This window comes from Lontra canadensis, unplaced genomic scaffold, assembly GCF_010015895.1.
Source record: "Lontra canadensis isolate GAN:19392208 unplaced genomic scaffold, GSC_riverotter_1.0 scaffold54, whole genome shotgun sequence".
NCBI lineage: Eukaryota > Metazoa > Chordata > Mammalia > Carnivora > Mustelidae > Lontra > Lontra canadensis.
The window spans coordinates 9,542,370-9,562,658 of NW_022631048.1; the positions used below are offsets into that span (position 1 = coordinate 9,542,370).

General features: G+C 50.1%; 1 protein-coding gene across 1 annotated transcript in view; it reads left to right on the forward strand.

The window, feature by feature from the left end:
- Positions 1–20,289, forward strand: part of GRB10 (growth factor receptor bound protein 10) — a 167,798-nt gene that overhangs the window by 67,068 nt on the left and 80,441 nt on the right. Inside the window, exon 3 of the mRNA XM_032874995.1 lies at positions 10,315–10,405. Within this exon, the coding sequence (XP_032730886.1) occupies positions 10,315–10,405 (91 nt within the window). The remainder of the gene's footprint in view (positions 1–10,314; positions 10,406–20,289) is intronic.

Below are 20,289 nucleotides of genomic sequence, written 5' to 3' on the forward strand. Positions count from 1 at the left end.
CCCAGAGAACAAAGTGAGTGGGCAGCGGAAGTTGGGGCTGGCCGCCCAGCGATATGATGTTCTCGCTGTGCCGTTTCTGCCACCTGGATGGGGGCCCAGCCGTCGGGCCTCCCTTAGTCACCAGAGGGGTCATGCCTCCCTGCATGGGCCAGAGGGGTCATGCCTCCCTGCAGAGAGTGGTTGGCTGGAGAAGGACAAAAGGGTAAGCCGTGGGCCTGGTGCAGACATCATTTCATGAAGGGGGGCCCTCAGTACCCCCACCCAGACCTGTCCTGCTCTTCTGCATTCAGGAACTTGGGGGTAATAGTGCAGGGCTGAGTGACCCAGTATCGTCGACATTGGTGAGATGCCTGACTCCCCAGCCTGGGCCAACAGTGTGTGCAGGTGAGAACTACCAACCCCTGTCCCAGGGGCCTCCATCCCAGAAAGACTGGGGAGACCCTCAGCAGCCTTTGGCTTCCGCATCTTGACCGTTCTCTAGAGTTACGGACATCCCAGAGGATGACCCGAATAGCCATGAAAAAAATGTAGGGGTCGGGGTATCTGGGTGGTTCAGTTGGTAAAATGTCTGACTCTTGAGCTCTGCTCAGGTCTCGATCTCAGGGTCATGAGTTCAAGCCCCGCGTTGGGCTCCATGCCCAGAGTAGAGCCTACTTAAAAAAAAAAAAAAAAAATTATAGCAGCATTTTAGTTTTGACAGAGGCTGTAGGTTATACTTAAAATCAGTAAGTTAGTGACTTAGGAAACCATCAGTTTCGTATGAAGAGCCAGTGTGGAATGTAGAATTAGTGCCGATGAGTGGGGCTGTCACTGTTCTGTGGAGCGTTGGGCCATTGTGTTTCTTATTGGTTAACATTTCATGGACTTGACGTTTCTGGCTCCCTCATCTGAGCCACGGTCATTGTATTGCTAGAGCTCTGAGACACAGACCCCTTGTGAAAGTGTGGATGTCCCAACCCTGACCTTCGGTCCTGCCCCCCCCCCCGGAGTGATCGTTGCCCACTCCGTCCCTGGGCCAGCCTCTCTGTGGTCTCCTTCCCCAGAGCAAAGCCTGGGCTTTGGGACTAGCCGTTTATAGCTGGTTTCCCCGTACGCAGGTCCAGAATCAAAGTCCTGGAGAGGCTAGAGGGCCGTGCATGTGCCAAGAGTGGATTTTCCCTTCAGGGGCTGCTGGGGGGTGGGCAGGGTTCTGATCAAGGCCAGTCTGGGCAGAAGGCCTGCAAGTGATGCCAGATTAGGGTCGGCTGGGGGGCTGAAGTCACGTAGGATCCCCAGGCCGGCACAGGCAGAGCAGGGGAGAAGCAGGGAAAGGAAGGGCAGACCGTCTTCTCTTTCCATTGCCATGCCTGCCCTCCCCATGCAGCAGGGCGGTGAGGACATGCAGCCCGTGTTTTGGGGTTTGCGTGTCCTCTGGGGCAGACTGGAAAATCCTGCTGTGAACCCGTCTCCTGGTTCTAGGACCGGTGAAGGCTTTTGTGGGAGTATTTCCACTTGGGCACTGAGTGGGGGCAGGGCCAAGAAGGTTGTGCCTTTGGTTCTTGATGGAGCTCATTTTTTCCGTAAGCTACTTCTGTTCTCTGCCTAAACAGCTAGGGAGTGAGTCCACAGTCCCCAGGTTCCTTCGTGTGTACCTGGGGTCTACCCTCTCTGTGTTCTGCCATGCCCGCCTGGGAGCTGATGGCTCTGACAGCTTCTCCTTTGGATGGAACAGGAACAGAAAACGGACAGGAAGTCAGGCATGATGTTAACTGCACTTCCGTTCTGCAGTCATTCACGTACATCCGGTCTGCTGTGCTTTGTCCAGTCCTTGTCCTCGAGCTAAAAGTTGGTGGTGGTGGAGTCTCTGTAGAGGTGGAGGAGGGGGATGGAGCAGGTGGAAGGAGTCGGGGAGACACAGGTGGGGGGAGGTGACGGTAACAGCGGATTAGTAGGAATGCACGTGAAAATTGCAGCTTGTTAATAACGTACACCGTGTGTCACACACACAATCACACGAAATCTTCCACACTGTCCCGTGAGGTGACCCTTTCCCAAGGAGGGCTAGTGCCTATCCCAGCCCCCTGAGCTACTGATTTCTAGAAATCCTAGAGCCAGTGCTCTTACCTGGGAGGTGAGCTGCCCTGCCAGATCAAAAGATGGGGAGAAAATTGACGTGGCAAAGGCACTTTAGTTTGGGAAAACCATTTGTCAAGCTGAGCCGGCACAAGGTTTCTCTGTAGGGCGATGGAAATGTTCTAAATTTAGGTTGTGGTGGTAGCTCTACAAATACTGTAATTATACTAACATTCATTGGATGGTACACTTAGGGCAGGTGAAATTCATGTTAGGTAGCTGATAGATCTTAATGGAACTGCTTAAAAAGAAAGAAAGGATTGGTGGACTGCCCTTCCTTCCCCCTCGCATTACTGAAATGGATGTGTCCGTGCCTGGCGTTGTAGAGTGGGTGAGTGAATTTAAAGCTAGGTGGTTCGTACACTACTCCTAATGTCAAGAACCTGGACACTTAGAGGTGGTTGCGAAGAAAGAAGTGTCTGAAGATGGTATACACGGGACGGTGTGGGTTTAGGTCTACGGCACTTGGGTGCAGTGAGGTTTTTGCAAAAGTCTGGTGGTTTTCTAAACAGTGGCATTGTCCCTGCTACACTTGGCGTCTTACCGTTTTGGAGAAGAGTTTTGGTTGCTCTGAGGAGTGGCGGTCCAGGTATTCTGTGTGACTCAGCGGCTCGGATCGCTGCCATCTAAGTGGGAGGTGGTACCCTCACTCCTGGAGAGGGCGGCTGGCGTGGTGGGTAGTTACTAAAATCCTAGGAGGTTTTTTTTTTTTTTTTAAGATTTTATTTATTTATTTGACAGTAAGACAGCGAGAGAGGGAACACAAGCAGGGGGAGTGGAAGAGAGAGAAGCAGGCGTCCCACCGAACAGAGAGCCCGATGCGGGGCTCGATCCCAGGACCCCGGGATCATGACCTGAGCCGAAGGCAGACGCTTAATGACTAAGCTACCCAAGTGTCCCTAAACCTAGTAAGTTCTAATAAAAATGAGTAACTGTAGCTGGGAGGAGGCTGCACAGATGTTTCCCGCACACAGCTGTGTGTGCTTGGAAATCGTGGATGAAGACACACACACAGTTGACCCACTGGGCTTGGGACGGCAGGGAATTTGTGACAGAGACTGGAAGACGACGCTTTCCCTGTTAGAACCGGGGACAGATGCTGGGGTCACTCCTTCTTCACTAGGGCAGGAAGCTCATCTCTTAGTAGATTTTGATTCTGACCTGTTCCACGATTTCAACTGTGTTTTGCATCAGCCGACAAAAGCTATTCTGATCGTACTTTACCTACAGACCTTCACAAGCGTCAGCTCATTGTACGTCGGAGCGGTTGTACGTCACACCACCGGGTGACGGGCTGTAGGGCGCTGGAGGGGGGCCTGGAGGGAAAGCGAGATGCTGGACCCTGGACCATAGGACCCGTGTCATTTCTGTTCTTTCCCTCCCCGACAGTGGGGTTAGCCAGGGCCGCTGCGGGAGAGGGTGTGGGGGCGCTGGGCAAGCCCCATCTGGCTTAGTTTACAGCCTGAGGTGGGCATCCCTGGACTCCTGGACTGTCCCTGCCCCCCGCCCACAGTATTGTCACGCATTGTTGTTCCTGTGTGCGGGGGGGTGGGGGGGTTATCTGCATGAAGAGTTCAGCTTGGAGGTTTTGATGGAACATTTTTGCCTGGTGCAGACGTGTGGAAGCCCCTTCTTCTGTTCTCCTTGGTGTTCCTCTTTGGTTTTCTCAGCAGAGTAACGAAGGGCTGTGCCGTTAGTCCCCGGAACACCTCGTGCGCCGAATGGGAGCGAGGACACAGCCCCAACACCCGCTAGAGAGACGTGTCTCTTAGAGACCCCTTGTCCCTGCCGTTCGCGGCCTGGAACCTTATACCTGCTGGACGAGCGCTTTGTTTATGCCATTTTAATTTAGTCCTCCTGGCCAACGCATGAAGCCGCCAGTTGGCCCCAGGGCACACGCCGATGCAGCAGTCACATGACTCACCGATAGGTGTGAGCCTGGGACTGGACCCAGAGCCTGGCCTTCTGCCGTACGCTCCGCTTTGTTCCCAGCAGGCACCGTGCTGACTGTCCCACTCTGTCTCCTGGAAGTTCCCCACCTGCTCCCTGAGGCGCATGTCAGCCTGTGGGGTTTTTTGTTTTGTTTTAATTAACATATAATGTGTTATTTGCCCCAGAGGTACAGGTCTGTGAATCGCCAGGATTACACACTTCACAGCACTCACCATAGCACATTCCCTCCCCAATGTCCATCCCCCAGCCACCCCATCCCTATCCCCCACCCCCCAGCAACCCTCAGTTTGTTTCCTGAGATTAAGAGTCTCTTATGGTTTGTCTCCCTCCCATCGCATCTTGTTTCATTTTTTTCCCTCCCTTCCCCTCACGACCCCCCGCCCTGCCTCTCAAACTCTTCTTGTCAGAGAGATCATTGTCTTTCTCTGACTTACTTCGCTTAGCATAATGCCCTCTAGTTCCATCCACATCACTGCAAATGGAAGATTTCAGGGGGGTTTTGCTGGCTGCATACTATTCTGTTGTATATGAATAGACTTTTCTGCAAAGAAGACCTCCAAATGGCCTGAGTTTTTAGCCAGGAAATGGCTCAAGCCACCCCGCGAGCATTCTCCGTCTCAAGAGCGGGGTTCCCCGTGGGCATCTCGTGCTATCTGGCAGGCAGCCTGGGCAGCGAGGTGTTCTCGGCCCCTTTGTTCTTCATGCTGGGCCGCATGACCTCGCTTCCAGCCAGGCTTCCTCCCCTCACTGTGGGGGGCAGAGGCGTCCCTGCCCCGCGTCTAGGGCACACACTGAATTAAAGAGCGCCGCAGGAGGAGGGGTAAGAGGCCATATTCCTCTGGGCCATCAGAGAAGCCTCTGGGAGGAGACGGCTTCCTGGCGAGGCCTTGAGGATGAGGCCACGCTGTGTGTGGAGGGCAAGGCAGAGAACATTCCGGATGGTGAAGAATCGCCGGGGCAGAGTGGGATGGGGCGGCCTGCCTGCCACGAGCTGTGCGTCCCAGGGATGCCAGGCCGGGCGGGCGCCCCCTGCAATAGCCTGTGAAGTGACTCACCGCGGCGAGGTGCTCAGACAAGCCCAGCAGGCCTGGGAGTCTGCATTCCTCCGCAGTTCCTCCCGGAGAGGCCTGCTGGGTCTGACCTTGCGTCGACACCCGCTGCCCTGACGGTTCCCACCCAGCTCGAGACACCTTGTCCTTGTGATCCTTAAGCCCTCGGGGTCTTTGTTAGGCGACTGAGGGTGGGTCGGCACCTGCCTCCGTGGGTGGGCAGGGATCTCACTCAGCACGCCCAGTGGGAGCGCTTCTGACAGGGGAGGAAGAGTGCTTCAGGGAGGGGTCTGGAGGGGTGCGGAGAAGCCTTGGGTTGGTACCCCAGCCTGGGGCCAGCAAGAGGCCAGAGGGAGCGAGGTGGGAGGGGGCACTCAGGTCAGCCCCAGAAGTGTGACTCAAGAAGGAAGTTTCTAGAGGACAGCACTGCCCAGCTGGAGGCTCCATCCCGGTCCCCTCCCTGTGCCCCAACGCCCAGTCCTGCGGGACCTCTAGGACCAGCCCGCTGACCCAGGCTGCCCCTGCAGGGTCTTTCCCCCCAGGCCCTGCATGGGGCCCCGGGCCTCCTGCAGATGGACGCTCGAAGTGCTGGTTCCTGGCCCTAAGGGGAGGCTCACTAACCTGGAACAGGAAACCCACCACGACAAGCAAAAATGAGCCCCGGGAGACCAGGCCAGCACAGGGACGGGCATGTTGCTCCTGTCCCAGTTTACGTGACCCTGAGCCTGGCCAGGTGCCAGTGTTTGCCTTTGAAGAGTTTGTGTCTGACCTTCCCCTGCAGCCATGGTTCGCTTCTCCCGGGCTGGCTTTATGTTACAGACTAGCAGTTTCCTACTGTTGCGTCTTTTCTCGCTTACCAGGATAATAGGATTCTTGTCTGAAGCATCTGCATGTTGAATTTTATATATATATATGTTTTTTTTTTCTTTTTTTCTCTTTGACTTGGGAGTCTTATGTACAAACACACGAGCCCCGCGTCGGGATTTTGTTCTTGCCGCTGCTCTTTGTCCTGCAAACCTGTCCGATTTGAATGGTCTTTTCGGTACAGAGCTGCCAGATAAAGTATAGGGTCCCCAGTTAAATTCAGAGAACTCACAGGAATGTTTGTTAGGGCAAGCCCCATAAGTGCCCCAGACCCACTGACCTCCCGTGTATCTGAAACTCCAGTTTCGCGGGACAGCCTGCATTTGCATTTGCTAAATCTGGCAACAGGGTTGCCCAAGTCAGGTTTGGAAGGTCTTTTCTTCTAAATCGATGTCTCCGTGGGGTCAGGTCTGCTTGCCACTGACGAGAGGAGTGCTTAGGGACAGTGGCGTGTGGAGGAGAAGACGGGGACTCCGACCTGGACTTGAGTCTGAGCAGGAGACACCCGGGGTCTTGTTTGTCCCCAGAGGGACAGGCTGGGGGTGAGGCCTGGGTCACAGGGAGGTTGGACCTTTGGTTTATATTCTCCTGAGCTCCGTGCCATCTGATTTCAGTCAGATGGTCCACAACCAACATCCAGATTTGTAATGGGTAGTAATTGCTCATTTATATGTAAGCAAATACACCAGAAGAGAAGCTTTAATAATTTAAGCAAACCTTGAAACAATTCGAGAAGAAGATCCAAGCAAAAGAAGCGAGAGGGGAAGTGGGCACCAACGAAAACGTGTCCGAGGCCGTGAGGATGGAGAGCGTGGCCATGACTCTGGGATGGGCAGGTCCATGGGACCCATGCACAAGTGTGGCCACGACTCAGACACGCGTGTGTATGGAGATTATGAGGTGGGATGGAGGTGACTTTCCAGCTTAGGGAGAAAGGGCAGAGTGAACCGGGGGCCGGTTTATGGTGTCAGCTTCTCCCGTCCACCGGTAAAAATGTCAGTGAGATGAGCGAGGAATATGTCACGTCGGAAGAGAGACCAGAGTGAAATTTACACGGACTCTCTCCAGTGTCCTTGACGAGGTTGGGTGTGTTCAGGGTGGGGAGGCTAGGGACTCTGATTCCCTTGAGAGGAGACAGAGGCAGTCACCAGCTTGCCTCGACGAACCGAGAAGGAGAGTTCCGTGGACTTGCCTACATTGAATTATACTTCGGAGAATAAAAAATTCAGTTAAGTCTGCAGACAGGCTGGGAAAGCATTTGCAACAGACAAGAGCAGCTGTTTCTTACATGTGAGGGGCTCATCTTGGAGGAATAATGAAGCATAAACCAGGGTTGCCAGTGGGCAGGGGATGCACACGTCCCTAGGCTGGATCCTTGCCCAGCCCCCGGCCCTGGGTTTGTACTTGGTGCTGTAAATAAAGCCTCCAGCAGTTCTGGGTGGCAGGGGCGGGGCGGGGGATGTCACTGAACCCATTTTACAGATGAGCTGGTTGAGTCAGACTCCAGAGAATTGGCCCCCAGGGGCTCATCTCCTGAAGAGTGGGTGGGCTTGGCTGATTGGAAAGGCCGGCTGCCCTCAGGCGCTAGTGCAGCGGACTCATCAGAGAGGGAGTCCCAAAGGAGAAGGACAAAGGGCTGAGAAGCTCTGGAAAATGGTCAACTTCGGTATTTAAGACCTGCGCTGAAAACCACAGGCCAAGGCCACGGTTTACCTCTGGGATTGGCAAGAAGAAATTCCAGAAAGATCACCAGTCTCGGTCTTTTGCAGAGATTATGAAACAGGCGGTTCTCCTCTGTTTTGGGTGGAAGGGTAAACTGCATGAAGAAGATTTTGACAGTATGTATCTCTGCTCAAAAAAAAACCCAAAATACGGGTGAAACCTTTGGACTAGTGGCTTAACTTCCAGGGATCCAGTGGAAATAAGCGGAAAGGAGGGCAGGATTTTGTGCACAGAGGTGTTGATGGGAAACTTGCAAGTGGCTACAAGTGTGTACCAGAGTAGTTTAGAATCTGAAGAAAATATTTACTGAGGTTTTAACATAGTATCTTGTCATGTTTGTGGGGGAGGGAGAGAGGCAGGACACAGGATCCTTCACACAGTGTGATTTCCACGGGGTCTAGAGGTGCTGAGCCCCCGGGGGTGCTGTCAGTTACCCTGCCTGGTGTCGGGATTCAGGCGCATTTTTATTATACTTCTGCTCTGTTCCAAAAATTGACCTGCTTGTTTGAAAATTTAGAAAAGAAATAAGAAAAATATTTATCCCAGACGGTAAAGAGCCAGTATGGTGGAGGAATGTGGGCTGTGGAATTGCAGAAACCAGGTGGGATGACCTCAGTAGGGGGGCTGGGCTGCATTTGGGGGTCTGGGAGGTACCCCATCGTGCTCTGACCCTGACTGCCCAGCTCTGTCCTCTGCACCGCGGCAGGGCTCCTGCTGGGTTTGCTCTTGCCTCCGGACTCTGTCTTGCAAACCAGCTCCTCTCCTCTTTCCCAACCAGAACCTTCCTTTCTTCACCAACCACCTGCTCCCCGGGAGGGCATGGGCTCAGGAAGTTGTGCTGCCTGGCCACCCAGTGGAGTGGTCCAGGGCTTGGAAGCACGGATGGAGGTGCTTCGTTGCCATGGGAAATTTCAGAAAGATAGGCTAAAATTCCGTAATATGTGCCATTTGATTATGAATCCTTTTTTTTTTTTTAATCAGAATCGCTTGTAACGCCCGTGTGATCCAAATGTAACATATACATTTTCCATAAGTAATTCAAATAGTGCACGTAGACGAACCACGTTTGTGCTTTTTTCTTGTCTCTGGAAAAACAGACCAAAAACCGACAGGGTATCATCTGTGGGTGAAAGTAGAGGGGTTCACTTGAATTTTTTTCTTTAAGCTTTTCTTTAGTATCCAGATTCTCTTAGTTAGCAAGTATCACATTTATGATTAAAAAACAAAAAGAAAGCTATTTTTTTTTTTTGAGAGAGACCAGCAGTGAAGACATGCTCTCAGGCTTGGATCATTTTCCCCAGATTTTCTGGGGGAAGGTATGGCTATGGCTGGGCCTTCCCAGGCACTGAGCTCCCTACTTCTGAGTGGTAGACACTGGTGAGCTGACCCTTCTGGTCTCTCTCCCCAGTGCTCCCCACTCTGCCTCCCCAGCTCTAGCGAGCGGACCCCGTGCAGTGTGGACCAGACCACGTGTGTGTGCACATGGGTTGGCTTTCACACAGCGGAGGGATAGAGTATCATCCCCCTGTTTCTGTACCCCCAGGCTAAGGCTCTGGACAGAGAACCGTTCACTGGGGAGCATTCGGGTGATAAAGTGACTTGTCAAAACGAATGAGCTTTTTTTGAGTTTCATGGGCAGCATGAGTGGGAAGGCACGTGGGCTCTGAACCCCACCACCTGGGTTCTAATGCCGGCGGGGGGCGGTCAGGTGGACATAACCTTCCTGTCCCGGAGTGTCCCCAGCTGTGAAGTGGGAGTCCTGCTCTGCCCAGTAAACTCTGCACACACGTTTGCTGCTGTTGGCATAGGTAGGGGTGAAGTTGCCGAGTTGGCTGCTCTTTGTGCCGATGGTAGATCTTCCCCTGCAGATGCAGTTGTAAGACCTAATTATGGAGGTAATTCAGGTGCAGTGTAAAAATTTCAGAATTTCTTAAATCTGAAAGAGGAGTTTAACCTCTTTCCGCCCCACATTAATCCCTGCTAGTGTTCGGTGTGTCCCTATGAAAAGGCCCATTTTCTTTTCCCACGTTTAACCTGTCTTTCATTGGGTTGATTATAATCTCACGAAGACGCTTTTTCCTAGAGTTGTGCGGTTAATTGTAACATTGCTGTTTTAACTTTTGCCTAAAATTTTTGTCCTCATCCTGACGTCTGGGGAAAAAAAAAATCCCCACGGAGCCCTTCTTCTCTGTAGAGCCGGCCAATTATAAGCAGTCCCTGGATGTTTCCGTTCCAGATAACAGACCGCCTAGGGCTTGATTACCAGTAATTGTTGCAGAAAATGCATGTGCTCCGTTGAATGCTAATAATTTATATTCGGTGCTCGAATCCAGCAGCTGACAATAATTCTTTTTGAATTGCTATTCAGGCAAAGCAATTTAAGCCTGAGACCTAGGGTAACTTGTCTTCTGACGCCTTTCTTTGCTAAATGGTGGCACCTTTCCACCATTAGCTTCCCTTTTACGGTGTATTTTAAACAACCAACCTTTAAAAACCAAGAAATTGAATGAGTCAAAATAAGAAACTGAGGAAGAAGGACTGCAGGGGAGGGCGGGTGTGGACAAGTGTGAAATGCTCCTTTTGACCAAAGCCTTTGTGTTCCCCTCTTCCCCAGGACCAGGTGGAGCAGACGCCCCCTCTCAGTCCACGAGATCTGGCGGGACCGGGCTTCCCAGCACCGTCAGACCGGCTCACGAATCACCAGGGTAAGGAATGACAAAAACAGGATGCCATGGATGCCATCAGCCCCAGCGGCAGCTTTGCCCCTGTGCTAGGACTCCGTATTCTGCGAAATTGTTCTGGGCCCTCACACGAGAAAAATTCTGACCTTGGCTCTTTTCTGCTTTAAAGAAAACAAATTCTAGAACAGAAAAAAAAAAAAAAAAAAACAACTTGGCTGCGATATCCTGATATACAGGTATCCCCGGCTTTTCGAAAGTTTGTTTCACGCTCCTTGACTTTCACGAAAGACCTACCTCAGTACCTGTGTTTGCTCACTTAGAGAAATACAAAGAGGATTTCTGCTTTTAGAAACAAAGATGCGGCACTGTTTTCGGGACACCAGGGTGGCTCAGTCAGTTATGCGTCTGCCTTTGGCTCAGGTCATGATCCCAGGGTCCCGGGATCGAGGCCTGCATCAGGCTCCCTGCTGGGCAGGGAGTCTGCTTCTCCCTATGTCTGTTGTCCCTCCTCCTTGTGCTCTCTCTCTCTCTCTCTCTGACAAATAAATAAATAAAATATTAAAAACAAGAAAGACAGGAAGACCCGGCATTGCTCTCACAGGGGGCCATTCTAAAGGCAGCGGGCACTGAGCAGGACAGCGGCCCTGCCAAGCGCCTTCCTCGCAGCCACACTCAGCATCCAGCTGTCATGGCTTTGAGCTGGGAGCATCTGCCCTTTATCTCCATGTATTTTGTTCATCCTTGAGCAAGATCTGTCTTTATCGGTATCAGAGGAAGTGGAGACAGGTGGTTTCGGCTCTTGGAATGCTCACCCAATTTGTCCTATGCATGAAGGGTAATCGCTTCTTTGTCTTCCTTTATTTTGGCTTAGGAAAAGTTTCATAGGAACACTGAATTCTGAATAGTGATGAGGAGCCAACTGCAGTAAGCAGAACCCTGAGGCCGGTTCCACACGAGTTGTCTCAGGGCGCAGCACAGAGGGAACCCAACATCACCTCTCAGGGCCCCTGCATGGTGCAGCCCTTCCATTTGGCTTCTGGGTGTTGCCCTCCGGCTGGTGTTGTATGTCTGCACACTTAGTGATCCTCTGGCTTGCTGTGATGACTTTTACTCCCATTCTGTTCACTTCTGATGGGAGCAGCACAGGAAAGCAAGGATGGGGGTTAAAAGCAAATTAGGTCTGGGGTGTCTGGGGGACTCAGTCGTTTAAGAATCTGCCTTCGGCTCAGGTCATGATCCCAGCATCCTGGGGTCAAGCCCCGTTTGGGGCTCCCTGCTCATGGGGGAACCTGCTTCTCCCTCTGTGTGCACTCTCTCTTGAATAAATAAAATCTTAAAAAAACAAAACAAAAAACAAAAGCAAATGAAGTCTAAAGGTGCACGCTTTGATACGGGGGAGAAGGAGCAGCCCGGGAAAGGAAACGGTATGACTGGGGGAAGGCTTCAGAAAAATGCACACAGCTCATGGTGTGGATTACAGGAAAGGTTAAGTACAATACAGGGTAGGCTTTAGAGCTGGGAGGCATTAGAATAATCAGATTCTTAAAATGGCTTAATCTGAAAGAGGTTGAAATTTAGCAAAAATAAGAGCTGGGAGCTTCCCGTGACATCTAAGAGCTGTTTTCTCAAGTGTGAGATGCCGTGTCAAGCAGTCGGGATTTTCCGTGTTGAGTCATCTTTGAGGACACTTGGCAACAAGAAAGAACACCGATTCGTTAATACAGATTTCAATACTTAGGGACGTTTTAATTGATGACATTTCACTGCTTACTAGTGGTCTCGTTTAGACTGAAATAATCAAAATCCGGGTAGTAATATTCGTATAAAAATCTATGTTGATGCCTTAATCAAAAAGTTAGGAAAAAATTATACTGAAAGAGTTTGTTAAAGTTTAGAGCTCAGGGTGCCTGGGTGGCTCAGTGGGTTAAGCATCTGCCTTCGGCCTGGGTCATAGTCTCAGGGTCCTGGGATGGAGCCCCGCATCGGCCTCCTTGCTCAGCAGGGAGTTAACTTCTCTCTCTCCTTCTGCGGCTCCCCCCGGCTCATGCTCTCTCTCTTTGTGTGTCAAGTAAATAAATAAAATCTTGAAAAATAAAATAAAGCATAAACCTTTTCTAAGGTTTGAAACTAAGCATCCCATGGTTGTCACAGCTGCTTGGTTAGTGGCCGTGAGGGTTGAGCACAGAAGATGGAGTGGGCTTCATGCAGAGCAGACCGGGTTCCCTTCCTTGCTCCAGAGTTACACCCTGGCCTCTGAAACCGAGCGTCGGACACATCCCAGCACTTGAAGCAGGGCCAAAGGGAACCAACGAATGTGCCTCCACCCGTGACCTTGGACGCCTTTCCCTCCAGTCCTCAGTAACTCTGTCCCCATTGCATGTAAAACAGGGAAATCAGAAGGACTCACTCAGGCTGGACCACAGGCCAGATATTTTTAGAGAATGAGCAGTGCCCATGCTTATTTCCTCTGGGCTGTAGAAGCCCCCAGCAGCGGAGGGCAGTTCATGGGCAGCGTTCCGAGAGACAGCAGCGGTGCCGAGTGCCCTGCTCCGTCCCCCCACAGGGAGGGGTGGGAGGAAAACAGAGCACAAGCCACCCCCAACGAGTCTGCAAACTGAATTCCTTAAACACTGAGAAGTACAACCACCACAATCAGCAGACCTCCACTTTCCAGATGCAGTGAAGGTGGGTCTGACCATGGCTTTGAAGGGAGCGTGTGTGTGCTGCACGGGGAGGCGATCGAACGTGTCATGTCATAACGGACACACCGAAGCACAGTGGGGTGACGGGAACAGCTAGAGGGGAGAGTCCATGTGTTAGAAGTGAACAGCAGAGTTCCTGGCATTTTCAAAGTGCTGGATTCAGTCCAAGGAGAATTCATTTCAGGGTTCACCTCCCTCCAGAACAGATGGACCTGGGAAAACCTGAGTGGGCCCTTGGACACACACACTTACATGTCCCGGAGTGTGCAGGTGGGAGGGAGACGGGGATCCGAAGAGAGGCTGGTGGGAATTGGCCAGAATGGGACAGGCAGTCCCCAGAGCAGGCTCAAAGAACCAAGAGGAAAAGGGAAGATTGATCCACATTGGGAAGCATCTGGCAAGGTTCCAGAAAGCAGAAGGCAAAGAAAAGGTCTTCGGGGAGAATGCAGACTTCCCAGCGCCTGGACGGCCATCGGATTGGCAGCCCGCACAGAACCAACAAGTGCCAGAGGAGAGCCTGGGTGATTTCAGAGCCGTGAGGTGAAAGGGACCATCCATCTGGGAGTTCACACCAACACGTACTAAAAGCAAAGGAAAGCTTTTTCAGGTGAAGACTGAGAAGATTTGTGACTGGCAATCGTCTCTGATTCATTCAGCGTTGTCCTTTAGAAAGAAGATCGTGAGCGCCTTGCAAGGTGCAGAGTGTGGGACACAGCAATGTGCAGAGAAAGGGACGCCATGGCACAGGGTCAGTTCCATACGGACTGTTCAACTAAGGTTAAGCTGAACTTCGGTAATTAGACGCCCCAAGTGTGCATGTGTGTCTTTTGAGGTTTGCTCTCTGTGTGGTTATATCATGGTATCATCTGAGGGTTTGCTCCGTGAGCAGTTATATAATAAGACCTCCGTTGGGAGAAGTAGAACATAGAACGATTTGAGATTGTGTTAGAAAAAGTATACTTACTTATGTATTTTAAAGACTGTATGTATTTGAGAGAGAGAGTTGGGGGGGTTTGCAGCAGAGGGAGAGAGAATCTCAAGTGCGGAGCTCCCGACCCTGAGGTCATGACCTGAGCCGAACCCAAGAGTCATATTCTCAACCATCGGGACCACCCAGGCGCCCCCTTAGTTATGTATTTTAAAATCTTAGTTGCAACTGAAGTATGGGCTGTAGTTATTGAAACAATATGTGTATATAGTTTCTAATCTAGCAGGAAAAGATATGAGGGGATCTGTATTTAACAAAAGCAACCAACACCAATAGAAAAGGAAGAAAAGCGAGATGTGAAAAATAAAAAGGATGTCAAGCAGAAAGTTCAGAATATGATTGTCGGAGTAATTCTAAGCATTTCTGTAACAGTATTAACAGTCCCAGATTCATAGAAATATACAGAACCGTGCTCCCAACAGACTGTTGATTCTTTTCTAAAATCTGTGTAGCTTTTTAAAAAGTTGACCACATATGGGAAACTGCACTAAATTTTATTTTATATCTTAATTTATTTTTTTGCATTAAATGTTAAGCGATCTATTTCATGCAGGCCACGTTCTTTGGCCCAGTGTGATTAAATGGGAAATCAAGAGAAAAAGTTCAAAAGGTAAACATGTAAACGTGTGTGGAAACTTTAAAAACACACCGTTTCCCCACTCGCAGATTACAGAGGAAGTCACCATGAAAGTACTGGTCATTTAGAATTGAGTGAAATATGAGTGCACTGCAGGTAGAAGATTGTATTAAGGTATTTGGAACTCCATTTCTAATCTTGGCAGAAAAATGGAAATTAGGAGCATGACAAATCAAGAGTGCTAAGGAATGTAGAGGAAGTATTTACAAAAACAGAGATCAGAAATTATGGGAATGGTGAGGAAATATCAAAAGGGGGAGCAAAACCAAAAGCCAGTCTTTTGTAAAATCTACCAAAACCTCAAGCCTCTGTCACAGACACTCAGGAGGAAGATGGGCGCAGAGGGAAACCACGTGGAGAGCACGTCAGGGAGTTCAAACAACAACACAAGAAAACCATGAGCATCCTTGTGAATGTGAAAATAGGAAGGAAATGGAAAACTGACTGAAAAAGCATAAAAACAAAATGGCCAGGGTGCCTGGGTGGCCCCGTCAGTTAAACATTTGCTGTCTGCTCAGGTCATGATCCCGGGGTCCTGGGATCGAGCCCCATGTCGGGCTCCCTGCTCAGTGTGAAACCAGCTTCTCCCTCTCCCTCTGCCTTCCGCTCTGCCTCCTTGTCCTCTCTCTTTGTCAAATAAATAAAACCATGAGAGACTGTAGACTCTGAGAAACAAACTGAGGGTTTTGGAGGGGAGAGGGGTAGGGGGATGGGTGAGCCTGGTGATGGGTATTAAGGAGGGCACGGATTGCATGGAGCACTGGGTGTGGTGCGTAAATGATAAATCTGGGAACACTGCATCAAAAATTAATGATGTACTTTATGGTGACTAACATAATACAATAAATCTTAAAAACAACAACAGCAAAAAACCAAAATGGCACACCCAACGCTGACAAGCACGTTGGAGCCACAGAAACTCTCATTCGCCATCCGTGGGAATGCAGAATGGCATAGAGGCTTAGGACGTCGATTTGGCAGTTTCTTAGAAAACTAAGCTTATTCTTACCATACGGTCCAAGCAGTTGCGTACCTTGGTATTTACCCGGAAGAGTTGAAAATGTACATCCACACAGAAGCCTACACAGGGGTGTGCATGGCTTTACTCATAATTGCCAGAAAGCTTGGAAGGCACCATAATGTCCTTCATTAGATGATGGATGAACAAGTCGGTACGTCCAGACAGTGCAGTATTAGTCAGCGCTACGAAGAAAGGAGCTATCAGTCACAGAAAGACAGGGAGGAAGCTGGGGTGCGTATTCCTGTGTGGAAGGAGCCGGTGTGGCCAGTCGACATGCGGTAAGATTCCAAGTCTGTGACGTTCTGGAAAAGGAAAAGCTGTGGAGACAGTTGGGAGACAAGTAGTTGCCAGGGTGGTGGTGGGAAAACATGGCCAGGCAGAGCCGAGAGGAGTTAGAGCAGTGGCGGTACTGTGTGTGATGTCATAAGGATGGATATATTTGTCCAAACCCATTGAACGTTCAACACCAACAGTGTTGACCCTGAGGTCAGCTGTGGACTTTGGCTGGTTATGATGTGTCAGCAGAGGGTCCTCTGTGGTAAAAAACAAACAAACAAACAAACAAACAAACAGCCATCCATTCTGGTAAGTGAAGTTGACCATGGTGAGGCCATGCTTGTAGGAAGGCATTGGGTTTGTGGGACATCCCCTTACCGTCCTCTGAATTTTGTCATAAACCTAAGACTGCTCCAAACAAATTCTTAAAAACAAAACAAACAACAATGACAACAACAACAAAAGGCCCTGACCTCATTAGAAATAAAAGCTATCATGGAGATTACCTAAGGAGACCAAAACTGTTTTGCCTGTACAGTGCTTCTGGAATGTTTTGTGACATGACAGAATGGATAGCTCCGTGAGTGGTGTGGCCAGGACTCAGAAGTTTCAGGTACAGAATTTGGAAGAAATAAGAAGAAAGAGGAAAGTAAAATGAACCATAATTTGACTCTTGGCAAAATACAAAATCTTAATAAAGAATTAATTCCGGCAGAACGGAGTCTGTATTCAGTACCATTGCCTCAAGAGTGCTTGGGGTTTTGCATTGAGTGTCACAAAACCTTGAAGGAGCAAATCATTGCTCTCTTTCCATGAGCTGTTGGAGAGGTAGGGAGCAGACCTTCCATTTGTCTTACAGTGCTCTGTAGCTCTGCTGGAGACGGACAGCACAAGAAGTCCATCTACGGGCTAGGCGTATTTTACATTATCATACAACCCTGAAAACATTAGTCAGATGTACCCGTTTTCCTTAAACATCAAACAAATGTTATAACCAGGTTGGGTTTATTATAATCATGGAAGGATGCTTTACCAACGTTAGATGGAGAAGACCTTGACACATTCAAAGATTTAAGGGGGAAAAGTGGTATCTTACCAGTGACCCTAAGAATATATACAATTCTGAACTCCTATAATACAGAAGAGGTGATGAGAGCAAAACCCTAAGCCAGTACTTTAGGGAAACTCTGCAACCTGTCCCAAGCTTACAGCATCCATCGTACACACCGGAGTAATATTAGTCGTGTCTGTGAAAAACACGGAATCACACCCAAGTGCCTGCTGTCACTAGAGGTCTTAGCCAGTGCAACAAAATGGTAAACAGAGAAACAGAAATGCAGACACCAAAGTAGAGCGATGAAATCTGTGCCTGTTTGCAAAGCACCCATATAGGAAGTCTACACTGACTTACAGATTTTTAAACTGAGTGAGTTCTTCAAGCTGGCAGATACAACGCAATATCCACAGATAAAATGTAACAATCGTAGACAATCAGGAAGAGGAATGTAAAAAGAAATCCCACTGACATCAGTCACAGAACCAGAAGGGAGCTAGGAGGACATGAACCTTGATGACCTTGTAAGTTGCTGCTGAAGGACATAGACAAGATGTAAACAGTCGAGCGCTCTCCCGTGATCTCGGATCCGAAGCCTTCACTAGCGAAGACTCCACACGTTATCAAATGTGTCTTTAAATTTAGCGCTCATGGGGCCATGTTTTGCAGAGTTTTGGTATGACTTGTCAGATGGCTTCTAACTTGATTTATTCCTAAGACCTCTCTCCACCCAGTGTGGGGCTCGAACCCACAACCCTGAGATCAAGAGTTTCGTGCTCCACGGACTGAGCCAGCCCGGCGCCCCAGATAGCTCATAACTTAAACATGGAGGAGTGATAACAAGGCTTCTTTAGGACCCATCGCAATTGGGAAAGCATGTTAGTGATTCAAGGACGCATAGCCCTAAGGACCAGAGTAGATGTGTCATAAAGAGCACCGTGCATTTTTGGAACTCAGTGCAGCTCGGGGAAGTCCTGGCAGAGCAGAAAGGATCTATGGGCCCGGGTGGAGGGGGAGGTGGATCCCTGTCCCCATCCTGTCCTTCATCATCAATTTCAGGTCCATTCAATCACTACAAGTAGAAAGGAGCATTTTTTAAAAAACATAGTCTTGTAAGAATGAGTCATGAGAATCTTTATACCCTCAGGCCAAGAAAGCATTTCCTAGTAAGACTCAGCACCGCTGTAAAGGAACAGTGATGTTTGAGGAGACGACAGATACACATCTGCGCAGGGAGCAGCATTTCAAACACTGACTGGCCCCCTCCAGCCTGGAAAAAAATCACTGCAGTGCAATTAACATGTAGACTGTTAGTAGCCTCAGTTTATTTTTAAAACCCTCTGAATAAGAGAGACGATCAGATAGGAAACCTGGCAAAAGGCACGCACAGGAAAGCGTGCTGTGTGCATTTGGACCTCGGACACTCGTGGCAGGTGGGAAATGTGGCGCTAGAGCCAGACCAGGCCGTGGCCGAGGCTCCAGGTCTGCGGTTGGGGTAGGAAGGCACAGCTCCCTCTGTCAGGTGTGTCCAAATCCCCCCTGCTCTCCTCTGCCTGTGGTGCCTCCAGCCCCGGGTCTGGACTGAGGGGGCTTCAGGGTGGACCCTCCTCCCTGCCTCTCTGAGCCGCCCCCCACCTTTACACCTGACACCAGGTTCAGCGCTTGGTTCCTCCTAACAAGGTGCCCTGGGACCACAGGCCCGAATGTGACGGAGGTCCCAGTGCTGTCCTTTGCCTCCTGTGATCTGCAAGGCCCCCTCAGACGCTCTGTTGAAAAGCCTAAAGGTTTGCACCACGTGTCTGGTGGCGACGTGGCTGGCTCTTTGCAAGAGACCCGGGGTTTAAAACAAAAGACTCCCAGTGACTTTCCTTGACCTGTTCTTTCTCTCTGGCGGAGAGGATTCAGTGCTCGAGCATTTATTAGCTTGTACCCACGTAAGCAGCTTGTTTTTGTGTGTCCTCATGTTATCCATGAGGACGTCATCATTTCGCCCACTTTACGCACGCACATGTGCACACGTGCACACATGTAAAAGTAACTCTTGTTTTCTTAGTTTCTTGCCCTCCCAGGGAAACGATGCTTTCCCCTCAAGTAAAGTTCTTTGTCTGACGTGTTCCACACGTCTCCCTGCCCCGCCCTGCAGGAAGGATTGCATTTTCCTTTAAGAGACGGTGGTTTTGTAATAGCTAGAATTGCTCCTGACAGTCTTGAAGATATGCTCCAGAAGCAGCTTGTTTAAAATGAGAAAAGACCAAGGGTGCCCGGGCGGCTCAGTCGGTAACGCAGCTGCCTTCTACTCAGGTCGTGATCCCAGGGTCCTGGGATCGAGCCCCACGTTTTGCAGACATTGTTCACGATGCCCAGAGTCATACACCCAGCGACCCTGGGGCTCCCGTGGAGACACCAGAGTCCAGCACTTGGCTTAGATCATCTGTCTGCCAAGTGGAAGAGACCAGAATTAGGAAAGAATGCCCGTAGAGGTGAAGTGGATTGGGAAAGGTTGTTTTGTTTTGTGTCTCCCCTGCAGGGAACCTTGGCCAATGTCACCGACGTGGGGGATGGCCAGGCTCGGGGCCCGATATTCCTTGGCTCTTGTTTCTTCCAGCGGCAGCGCCCCAGGACCGTGGGCGACTGAGGAACCACGTCGTGGTTTAGAATCTTCAGTAGCAAATACCGGTCTCTTAAAATTGCCATGAAATACACTAATAGGACAATAGTAACTTGGAGTCCAGTGCTAAAACCTCCCGCGTGTCCCCTATGTTTCCGCGGACTCATTAGAGCTGCGGATCGGGAAACTGAGCCAGAGATGTTCGGTCACTTGCCCAGGAGTGACCCAGAGGTCACTCAGTGTAGAAGTGGAATCAAAGCGACGTCCATGCATCTTCACCTTTGGAGATAATTTAGGGGAAGCTTGTGGCCTGCACCTAATCGTACAGGCTGTTCCGTGTAAGTGTTACTCTAGGGACCATATTTTCCCTTTCTTCTGACATCGTGCATTTCTCGAGCAGAGGAACCATGTCTTACCATGAAGGTTCTGCTCTAATGCCTTGTTCCTACTTGTATCTTATAGATCGTTATTTAAGGAATTGCTGAAAGCATGTGGCGTAGATGTGCTTGTGGTTTCCAGAAAGGCCCCGAGTTCCCACCCCGACCCTCCAAGTGGGAGGCTCTGGTAATTCTGGGCGACCAAAGGCCTTCCCTCTTCATGGTGGTCTTAGGAGCGAGCGTTG